Below are 12,090 nucleotides of genomic sequence, written 5' to 3' on the forward strand. Positions count from 1 at the left end.
ATCAGGGAAGAGATTCAGGAGTATCAGAGCCAGCACCACAGGCAGTGAGAATGTTAAAAGACCGATGGAACTGCTCAGACTAACCCTCCGAGATTTCAAAACAATGTAATTTGCTGTTTGTCAGGGTGTGTGTCTGCGTGGTTTGCACCGAGGACTGGAGAACAGTGTTTTGTCAGGTCATACTTGTACAATAAGATGACAATAAACTTGAACTTGATCCAGGACAAGCGACCCAATGGATTTACTCCCTATTCACCATCCCAAACATTCCTTCCCTCCACCATGAATGGACAGTAGCTTCAGTGTTGTGGACCACTTCTAGAATGCAGTGCACTTATGCAGGCAGTTCCTGAACCCACCACCTGCAGGTTCCCCCACTTGTCATACACCATCCTGGTGTGGAGATAGAGCATTTATGGTGATTGGTAGATGCCAGATAAATGAATTTTCTGGTTACTTGAGACTTACAATGCTTAACTAATACACCTGTATTAAGAATAAACAGTTTAAAAAACAAAAATACTAGACTGTAATTACACTGAACAAACTTCACTTACATGAATGTATAAATCTTAAAGCATTTTACTTTATTTTCAGTCATATTCTTTGAAAACATTTAACCATTGCCACATCTGCAGGTTCCTCCCCCTCCATGGAGTCGCCAAAAATACAACATTATCGATAATTAACCCCCCCCCCCCGAGTTTACAGATAAAGCCTCTGAATGGGGTGACACTTGAATAGAGTCACCCCAACAGCGAGTGGCATCCTGGCCATTGCTATTTCACACAACTTTATTCAAACAACAAAGCATGACCAAGGCGCTCTACTGGCTGAATATTTGCTCCCATCTTCACCAAAAGGTTTGTGTTACTTCAGAGAACATTTACAATTTTAAACTTGCACACATTTTTACCTATTATTTTATTCTTATTTAATTCTGGATACCACGGGTTTTTCTGTATATAATTTTCCAGGTTGAAATCCTGGTTTCTCCCTCCTCAGTAGCACTATGGGAGGACATGCACCAGATAGACTGCTGTGGTTCAAGGCAGCAGATCACCATAGTCTTCTCAAGGTAGTGAGGGCAATTAGCCCCAGCCTTGACAGACTCCTGCTGTAAGGGTTAAAACCTTGTGTTTGTGATCGTCTTATGACCACCCCTTTAAGGATGGTTACTGTGACATCATATCCATGCAGACCAGTTCTCTTCTCATTCTTGGAATAACATGGAAGGTAAGATCAAAATACTTTTCTTTAAATTTGTCATCTTATATGGGTTTTGGAGGGGGGTGGGTAGAGGGGAGGGAGGGAAAGGGAAAAAAAAGGGAGAAAAGACCACTGTGTAAATTTAATGAGAAACGTTTGTACATATTTTGGTTGATATGGTTCATAGTGTGAAAAATAAAAAATTATTTAAAAAATTTTATCTTATTATCATCTCTTATATTAATCATCTAATTTCATTTTAATCACCTTAATTTTGGTTTAACTGTTTAAAGAAGATCATCTTATTATACAGAATACTTTATTTACTCATGAAAAACTTGATGTGAAGTTATGCAAAATGGTTATATCAACTAATTAAAGGTTACATAAAGCTGTGACCATGAAGTTTGGTTTATTGGAGTGATAAGATTGTAATTCAGAATATCGAAGCTTGTGTTTCTGAGAAGATGACATGTTTTGAAAATGGGAAATACAAGATTGAAAAGTGTCATTACACCTGCATCAACCTCACATTAGTGCATTACCTTTGCTCTGTTCTGTCCGCCGCAATAGTGGGATTATTCCAGTGGCCGCCCATTTCAATTCCCGCCCCATTCCCGCCCCATTCCCTTGCCGATATTTCTGTCCATGGTCTCATGCACTGCTAGACTGAGACTACCTGCAAATTGGAGGAACAACACCTCATATTCCCTCCCTCTAACTGGATGGCATTAAAATATACTTTCATGGTTTCCTTTAGCTCCCCCTCTACCCTTCCTTATACTTCCTTTTCCCTGTTTAATTTACCCTAGCTCTACATTCACAGAGCCAACCCCCCATCTCCCAATCAATTCTCACCTTTTCTCTCTCCAGTCTTCCTCTCCATATCCAATCACCTTTTGTCTGTTGGTCTGTACTCCTCCCCCTGCCATTTCTATTACTGCAATTTAAGAGCTGGCCTGCATTTTACTCATACCTTGAAGAAAGGCACAGGCCTGAAATGTCAGTAATATATCTTTACCTCCTACAGATGCTGCGAGATCAGCTGAGTTCTTCCAGCATTTCCGTGTTTCTACTACATACACAGCGTCTGCAGACTTTCATCCTGGTTTTAGCTTGTAACTCTAACCTGTACGGTGATTTTACTGCTACTCTCTGTAGGATAACTTGCTACACTGCTTGCAAAACAAACTTTCACACTACCCTTTGGTACATGCATCAATAAACTTCCCTCCTTTCAATAGTTCAGCACCTTAAGACGTATTATTATAAATGCACGATGTTGTTAAGATCCGTTTATGAAATAAAACAGCTATCATTAAAATAGGAATTAACTTTTATTTACAATAAAATTCTTATAGACATATTGAAGCATTCTTAAGTTTCACAAATTATACTCACAAATCATAATACACATCAAAAGCTCCTGATAAGGTTGTTGAAGTTGCCTGATATAGTTTAAAAAATGGATCTAGCAGCACAAAGAAGCAATTCACAATCAGGTCATTTCTGCAACAACAAACAGAATTCATGAACTGGGGAGCCAGATGTGGCAGTGATTTCGGAATTAGATTGTCTTTTCATCTCGATTCTTCACTTAAATCCATCAGGGACTAATGGATTGAAAACCTTCATCCTCCAGTCAGTGAAATGAGACTACATTTAATCTTAACCCCTCTGCTCTGACAATACCTCTGGCTGCCTGAGAGTTGGACTCCATCCATTACAATACAGTAGAAGTCCTAAAATCCAGACTGCTCGAGGACTGCTTCAGTCGAGATTTTCCAGATTCTCGGGCAGTACTTTTAAAATTCAAATTTGAGGAGGAATAAAGAGATGAACAGGTAAATTTTCATAGCTTAGTCATTAGCAAATACAGCACGCTTCATTGATCAAAATAATCAGTTCTAAAGAAAAATAAAAATGCAAAAGTCAGTTTTCGAGAAGTCTGGATTCTCGGGAGGTCCGGATTTCTGGCATCTGGGTTTTTAAGACTTCTACTGTACACGCAAGGCTCACAGAGACAATTCATCCAGTCACTGAATATAACAATATTGAACATATTTGGAAATATTCTTATTTTCATGCAATTCCAAACACTTTCTAAATGTTTAATGTACTTTTCTGAATGCAAATTAGTTGCACACTTCAAAAGTGATGCAGTAGATTTAGAAATATTTTGGGTTATCTTATCGTACAGGGTTATATCCAAATGCAATTTTCTTTCTTTAGAGTCATGCATCCCAGACACAGGCCAGCTAAGTCCACTTTTATTAACCCTACACCAAACTATCATTCCTGAACTGCGTCTGTTGATAACTGGCATATAAGTAACTCTAATCTCTCTCAACTATTTAATCCACATTCACTTGGTAGTTGGGGTGAAATGGGAAAACAAATCTTAAATGCAATTTGAACCTCACCTCCAGTTATTTTTTTTTAAATTCTGATGAAGGAGGTTTCTCCAACTCTTGCTTCCTCTCTGGAGGTTTCATGAGGCCAGATCATGTCAATGAATGCCAGTTCTTCCTTGAGAATGAAACACAAGTCTGCAGGCGCTGTGATTGCTGTAAAAAACATAAATGCTGTAGAAACTCAGCAGGTCCCATTGCTTCCATCGGTGAAAAGGATAGATAACATTTCAGGCCTGAGCCCTTCAAGGTATGGAAGGCCCAGGCCTGAAACATTGGTTATAATTTTTTTTAAACTTCCTATGGATGCAGTTGAGTTTCTCCAGCATTTCTGTGTTTTTACCATCATCCTTGAGAATGGTCAGGACGGGAAGAGAAAGATCTTGGAAGCTTGGAATGTTCAGAAACCTCAGCCAAGCATTAATGCAAGATCAGTAACACACATCAAGCTAAATATTTCATAATATCTCCCCCCCCTCTCTATAACACGTTCATAGTACTGTTTTAAATGTTTCAGAATGTACAGCTTCATTGCAAAGATTACTGCTGTCACAAAGGGTGACTGTAATGATGCTGTGCATTCTAGTAATGATGCTGTGCATTCTAGTGTGCTCTTTGCAAAATGACACACACACTAGGGCTCCATGCATTTCTCCAGGAGAATGTCAGTGGTTTAATACTATTAATCTTTAAGTAAATTTAATTTGGAAAGATATTTTGGAAAAATTAAAACAATCACACACAGCATGATCAAATACAGTCCAGAGCTGGTGAGCATCCAACTCTTTGTTATTCTAGACATGTGTTTAAAAAGATATTTATTGCAGTTAAAAACCATTGAACCGCACTATTGTATGAAATTAATAAATTATAGTGGAACCTGAATTTGCCAGTTACCCATCGTCCTGATCCCCGTCCTGTGGTTTCACTTGAAAAGCACAGATTCATTCACTGCTGAGAGCTCCCTGTCTGATTATGCTCAGTTAAAGCTGAGGTTCTGCTCTCCACACCATGATCTGTTCCTGTTCCCTCTCACTTGTGAAAAATCCACGAGTAACAGGCCTCTCGGTCATTCCTCTTGATTAAAAAGGCACCAGAATTGAATTACTACTGCATTTCCATTCAAACCTTTTGACGGATGATACAAAAACTGAGAATACTTAGTGTTTATAATATAATGAAAGGTGCTAAATTATAGCTATAAACTATTTGAATTAAAATATGCACCTCAAATTAAACTGTTGAATGCTGTACAACTGAAACTGGTCCTTTCATCTTTATCTGCATTGTAAAAGCAGAGTAGTTAACAGTAGCTTCCAAAGGATGATCTGGCACAAAAGAACACACAATGGAAAGTCCTAGGACCATGCCCGCAAGCCTCAATCAGGGGAAAACTCTCAGAAGGTCAGGTGGCATCTGTGGAGGGAGAAACAGAGCTACAGTTTCAGGTTGAAGTGGTTTGCCAGAACTCGGACAAAGGTTCTCTGCAACCCGAACTGTCAACGGTTTCACTGGATCAGATGCTGAGATGACCTGTCTTCAGCATTTTTTGCCTTTGCCACAGATTTCCAGCATCTGTAGATTTCTTTTTAATTAAAAAGGACATTCAGCCTAACTTCAATGCATGTCAGTTGACACAGGGTACCCCAGAACGAGTTTTCTGCCTTTGACTCTTGTGTTGCTAATGTCCCTCTACATCCAGTTTGGTTCTTCCAGCCTTTCACTGACCTTGTTTTAATCTATTTACCCTGCTCACCTCTTTTCATAGTCACCGACCTTTTTCCTGCTTTGGGTGAAGCAACAGTACTGACCATCTCCCTACAGGCATTGCCTGACCTTCTGAGTGTTTCCATCTTTATTTCAGACTTCCAGCGTCTGTTGAATTCTATTTTTGAGCCCTCTCTTGCTTGATCTCCAATATTAAGCATCATTGTGTATTTGCCTCTTTCATCCAGTTTATATAATTCCCTTATGGACAATCTATCTTACCAACTGCCGCAGATCAGTGTGGTGAATGTACAAGAGAAGCAGGATCAACATCACCTTCAACGTCAACTACATTTCTGCCCAACATTCAGATTCTCATACAAGATTTTCTAAAGTCCATTAACTTTTGGCTCAGAAAAAAAGCTGCAGATGCTGTCATTTTGAGAAAACAATGGGCTGCTGGGGGAAGGCCATGGGTCAGGCAGTGTCCAAGGGGAGAAAGAGTCAGTCAACATTGCGGGTCAGGACGACTTCGTGAGACTCTTCGACCTTCGCTGAAGGGTTCCGACCCAAAACTTTGACCGACCGTCTCTCCCCACGGATACTCCCTGACCCCGAGTCACTCCAGCGGCTCGTTGCTTGCTAACCTTTGGCTCAATTTTCCTGAGTTTTACAAAGTCCAATACCATCAGTGTTCAAAAGTAGTGATGCAAGTCAGTCTCCCAAGGTAGGATCCATTCATAAAATACATCCAGCTAACTTCAGTCCCTGATTTAGATTTCATTAGTTAAAGATATAATAAATGGGTATCTACTTTTATAAGAAATCAGCATTTCTTTATCCAAATACTGTATAACTGGTAATATCTTAATCATAGATTGATTTTAGTCACAAGAATACAAAAGGCTCACAGACTGTGATCTATAATATTAATTACTCATGATATTTACAGGATATATTGTTGCTCACAGCATTAAGTTGTTCACTTTCCACAGGGTAGAGGGATCTATGATGTCAGGCACTTCAGGGCTGTTCAAAGGGTTCATTCAGTCCGTGGTCATCACTGTAGGAGAAACTGAATGAAATAAATCCCCAGGAAGCCACAGCAATACCAGGGAATGGTCACTGAGCTTCACGTGAGCCCAGCATCAGGGATTTGCCTTAGAAAGAAAATCAGAGTGAGGCCATGTTTGGAGATTTGCAAATGTAAGGTTCTGTTAACACAGGCTTCTTGCTGTGTGTCAGGTCCAGTACAGGCCTGGTAACTCGCTCAGACCACAACCATCTTTTCCATATTCCCCGGTCCTCTGATACGCTAACACGTCGTATGATTGGTCAGTATGGAATTGTCTGAGGAGATATTAGATTCCTTTGTTACTTTCCTCTTCATCTTAAACATGCCTGATATGTGAAATGCCTGAAACAGAAATAAAGGGATCATGAGTTTCACTTCGTTCCATCCTGAGATTTATTATCAGAGTATATACATGACATTCTTTATCCTGTGGGCAAGGTAGAATTACCACAAATTGGTTAAAAAAAAAGGACTCAACAAACAGGGTGTCGAGGGTGCCTGGAATGACTTTCCAGGGATGCTGGTGGAGACTGAAACTTTAGGGGAATTTAAAAGAGTCAGACAGGCACATGGTGGAAGAAAAATAGAGGTTTACGGGGTATGGAGGATTTAGTACTTTTTTAAAGGAATATATAGGTCAGAACAGCATCTCAGTCAATGTTTTGGGTCGGGATGCTTCTACAAGGCTAAAGCCAGAAAGGGCGATAGGAGATAAATGGTGGGGGAGGGGGCAATAAGGTAAATGGTGGGGGAGGAGGAAAAGAGGTGATGATATTGAACAGAAGGTTTGCATTAAATTAACTTCATACAATAGGTCATAGGAGATGCAACATCTGCCTTTTTACTTCTGCCCCTCCCACCGTCCAGGATATCCATCAATTCACTTGCCCCTTTTCCAACTCTATTCAGTGCTGAGCTTATCTCCATGTGCAACATCAAATGCAGATTGGGGAATTTAGCGACATAAGGTGAGAGGGCAAAGATTGGAAAGGAGGGACACCTTCAGTCATAAGGGCATTGGGGATGTGGAATGAGGGGAGAGGCAGGTACAATTGTAAAGTTTGAAAGACATTTGGATAGATAAATGAAAAGGAAGAAGTTTAAAAAGGATGTAGGCCAAAAGCAGACAAATGGGAGCAAGGTTGATAAATTGGGCCAATGTTACCAGAGAGTGACCTGCTGAGGAGCGGTGTCCCTCATTGGCCAAGGGTCTCACTCCAAAAATGGTTGCAATCTGTTTGCCCCTGAAAGAACTGGAGTCTTTTAATCTGTTCCCGAAAGTACAGTCGCGATATCCACTGCCAACCGCTGCGGGAAGATGCTCACACACACGTGCTCCCTCATCCTCGAAGATACTGGCACAAACTGCCATTCTATCCCATGATGACAGCCAGATGACTCAACTTCTGCTCGGTAAAAAACAAGACACACAGAGGCCTGGCAGCCGAAAGCACCATCTGACACCTGTGCCAATCACGGAATTTACATTCCTTGCAGATTTGTGGTCTCATTATCTGCCTTGCTCCAATTTCTGGACTTTGGCCATTTTGGCAGCATTGGTGGAAAGTAGATTACGCTCACATTACCCTGACTTTAGCAAGTACTCTTAGATATTGTGCTTAAAGTGCACTGGCTCAGAAAGGCAAGCCAGTTGAGCATATGCAGATATTTCAATTTTTTATGAGCTCCGTAGCTGGATTTGTACAAAACCATTCAGATTTCAGATATATTGTACATACATGACATCACATTCAACCCTGAGATTCATTACCACTTATTGGTAGTGCAAAAAAACCCCATGTTCAACGTACACATGTAAACTAATAAAGAAATGTAAACAAACTGTGCAATACGGGGGGGGGGGGGGGGGGGATCAAAGTGCAAAAGTAAGAGTCCTTAAATGAGACCCTGATTGTTGCTGAGGAGTCTGATGGTGGAGGGGTAGTAGCTGTTCCTGAACCTGGTAGTGTGAGCTTTGTGGCACTAATGCCTCTCTCCTAATGGTGATTGTTGCTGAGGAGTCTGATGGTGGAGGGGTAGTAGCTGTTCCTGAACCTGGTAGTGTGAGCCTTGTGGCACTAATGCCTCTCTCCTAATGGTAGCAGCAAGAACAGAGCGTGTGCTGGGTGGTGTGGATCCTTGATGATCACTGCTACCATTTTTTTTTGCATTGCCAGGAATTGATGATTCTGCCTGGCCCGCAGGATAAAGAATCTCCAGGTTGTATGTGATGTCATGTTCTCATGTTCTCTGATGATAAATCGGAACTCTCCAACTCTCCTGGCAGCTGAAGCATCAGGGAAGTGCAGTAGCCACCGCCACCCCCCCACCACAGGCTGACCCTGATCCAAGCAATAATTCCTACAGGGCTGTAGTAAGGAGCACTCACTGGCCTGGGAAAGCAGCGTGGGAATTAATTCCGACTTCCAGGCGCGTCTGAGAACAAAGTGCCGCTACGGAGCCCGGCAGGGCAGTGTTTTGTGCTGGGCATGGGGTGGTGGGGGGGGGGGGGGGGGCAGTGAAATGTGCAGGTGAATCTGCACGAGAGGATGAGGGGGTTGATGCATGAGAGAGGAGGGGGAGAGCAGGGAACTGGGCAGATGGAAATGCTTTAGTGCTAGTCGGTGCAGAGTTTCTGGGTTGTACAAACCATTCACCCCAGAACCCATGAAAACCAGAGTGGAGGAAATCATCCTCAAATTCTCCAGGATGATGCTCCATGGATAAACATTTTAATTAAACTAGATGGAGCCGCCACTTTCTGTAAGCAGTTTCTTCATTCTCCAGCATCCGGTTTCCTCCCATGTCCCAAAGATGTTCAGGGTTGGTAGGTTAATTGGTCACACGGGTGTATTTGGGTGGCACGGGCTAAGAGCCTGTTACCGCGCTGTAAAATGTAAACTTCAGGCTGTCATCAGCACTACCGGAAACACTCGCGTCTCATCAGCAGAGCTGCAGCTACCAGCATCCACCCCTGACCTTCAGTGCTGTCCGAGTGGAGTTCATAACTTCCACCTGCAACCGTGCGCTTCCCCTCGCATCTCCAACAACCGTGGGTCGCCAGGTTAATTGATGACTGAAGATTGATCCAGGCTGTGTCAGAATCTTTGGGGGGGGGGGGGGGGGGGTAAGTGGATGGGAATGTAGTTAGTGTGACTGGATGATGGATGCACAGTGTGGGTGTTGCTCCCAGGGACCTATTTTTATGCTGGGTGGCTCCACAACTGCGCAGATCTCTTGTACAAGAAGGATCAAGGATGCACTCTCTCCACGCTTTCACATTTATTAAATTTCCCTACTTAATCTGAAAATTGAGCACAGCACCTGCAGTGGACCTATGGAGAGCAGGGCTCCCATGGGGACCAACTGCCTGGACTGACTGCCATTAGCTCTGCACAGGCTTTAAATGGAACACAGGGTTCATGCCCATATGGCGGTGCCTATGATCGGCAGCAGCCATGACGGGTTGCAGACTCCAGGAAAGCAGAGGACTGGTGCAGGGGCACCATAAAACAGGAAGAACACCCCCCCCAGCCCCCCGTTGGAGAAGGAGAAGCAGAGGAGATGATCCACGAGACGATGACCACAATGGTGGACCAATGAGGGGTTCTGCGGTTGAAGAAACATACAAGCAGTGGGCTAATGGTGACTCAAGGAGAGGAATCCACTCAGCCTGCGGGCGACTGCAGCTGAGGGATTCACAACGGGCTGTGGACTGCTGGAGGCTGGCTAAAGAGATACCAGGTATTGGAACAGGGATGTGAGAGGGTGCCAACGGCCCTGAGAAGTTCCTGAACATGTTGAAGCTTCTGTTCTGGAGCTCAGGACTGTGTGTGGCTGGAGGAGAATCTATTGTCAGTCGAGGACTCTCTTTTGCTTCTCTTAATAATAAGATGCACTTCAGGCAATTTCTGCCAATGACGAATCTGACTGTCTTACGGCAGACGAAAACAAATTCTATGCAACATTGCACTGTCTTTAATTACATGACAATAAATTGAATCTTAAATTAAAAAAAACTTCATCATAGTACAGAAACAGGCCCTTCAGTGCATTTTGTCTATACCTACCAAGCTTGTCCCATTTGTCTACATTCAGTCCATATCCCTCTCAACCTACTCCATCCACGCACTTAAACATGACAACTGTACCCACCTCTACCCCTCCCTCTGGCAGCACATTCCACCCACTCATGAGTTACTGATTTCATAGGTTCTACTAGTAATGGAAGTGAGAAAGGAGAACAAAGGTCTTCTTGTCCTCGTGTGGCTGGCTGCTGGGGGTGGGAGATTGGCGAAGAACATCATTTGGCAAGCGTGGGTGAATGTGGCCACCAGAGGATGTGGGATTCTGTGCGTTCCTGGACTGACAAGATTGCCAACTCCAAACTTCACTCCCCCTCTTGTGAAGGACAGAACAAGCATGACCTCTGCACCCTTGAGGCAGACTCTTCTGGCAGCTACTGGGAAGATCGAGAGGCCCTGATGAACAAGTTATTTAAAACTTGTGTCTCTGATAGTCAGACATTTAAAAAACTGCCAAAGTCAATTTCATTAAATTTAAAAAAAATACTAAAATGGCAGCACAGTTCATGCAACGCTGTTACAGCGCCAGCAACCCAGGTTCTAATTCAGCGCTGTCTTCAATGAGTATGTACGGTCTCCCCATGACATTATGTGTTTCCTCCCACCCCCCAAAATCGTTCAGGGTTTGTAAGTTAACTGGGGTAATTGGGCAGGAAGGGCCTGTTACCGTGCTACATGTCTAAATATTTTAAAAAAATAGCATCTTTCTCCGCAGCAATGTGGTACCATTCGGGATCACTGTGGGCCCATCAGCCCACTGATGTGAATTACACCTGGCTCCTCACTACTGGGCTCAGTAGCAAGTTCTGTGGTAGGCAGGAAGCTCCCATGCATAGGTTATTGGATCTCCAGGTTGCTACAGCTTTTCCTACCCCTCCTCTTCCCCAACCTGCCCGATCGGAATTCCCCAGATCTGATATAACTGAGCAAAGGCCAGTGGCTCCCTAGTGGAATCACTGTCTGTCAATCATCTCAACGCTTCTCCTGCACCCAGCATCAGTGGAGACAAGCGCATCTTCTTTCTTTTCTTTTCTTTGGCATGGCTTCACGGACAAAGATTTATGGAGGGGTAATGTCCACGTCAGCTGCAGGCTCGTTTGTGGCTGACAAGTCTGATGCGGGACAGGCAGACACGGTTGCAGCGGTTGCAAGGGAAAATTGGTTGGTTGGGATTGGGTATTGGGTTTTTCCTCCTTTGTCTTTTGTCAGTGAGGTGGGCTCTGCGGTCTTCTTCAAAGGAGGTTGCTGCCCGCCGAACTGTGAGGCGCCAAGATGCACGGTTTGAGGCAATATCAGCCCACTGGTGGTGGTCAATGTGGCAGGCACCAAGAGATTTTTTTAGACAGTCCTTGTACCTCTTATTTGGTGCACCTCTGTCTCGGTGGCCAGTGGAGAGCTCTCCATATAACACGATCTTGGGAAGGCGATGATCCTCATTTCTGGAGACGTGACCTACCCAGTGCAGTTGGATCTTCAGCAGCGTCGGCCTCTGCCATCTTGAGTACTTCGATGTTGGTGATGAAGTCGCTCCAATGAATGTTGAGGATGGAGCGGAGACAACGCTGGTGGAAGCTTTCTCAGAGCCATAGGTAATGCCAGTAGA

The 12,090-nt window shown here is 43.5% G+C and overlaps 1 protein-coding gene across 1 annotated transcript in view; it reads right to left on the minus strand.

Annotated features, from left to right (window-relative positions):
- Window positions 1-2,527: 2,527 nt before the first annotated feature.
- LOC138758401 (phospholipid phosphatase 3-like) overlaps window positions 2,528-12,090 on the minus strand; it is an 86,948-nt gene continuing 77,385 nt past the window's right edge. The window contains exon 6 of the mRNA XM_069927259.1: window positions 2,528-6,744. Within this exon, the coding sequence (XP_069783360.1) occupies window positions 6,643-6,744 (102 nt within the window). The 3' untranslated portion in view covers window positions 2,528-6,642. The remainder of the gene's footprint in view (window positions 6,745-12,090) is intronic.

The sequence above is a fragment of the Narcine bancroftii genome, chromosome 3 (genome assembly GCF_036971445.1).
Source record: "Narcine bancroftii isolate sNarBan1 chromosome 3, sNarBan1.hap1, whole genome shotgun sequence".
Classification (NCBI taxonomy): domain Eukaryota; kingdom Metazoa; phylum Chordata; class Chondrichthyes; order Torpediniformes; family Narcinidae; genus Narcine; species Narcine bancroftii.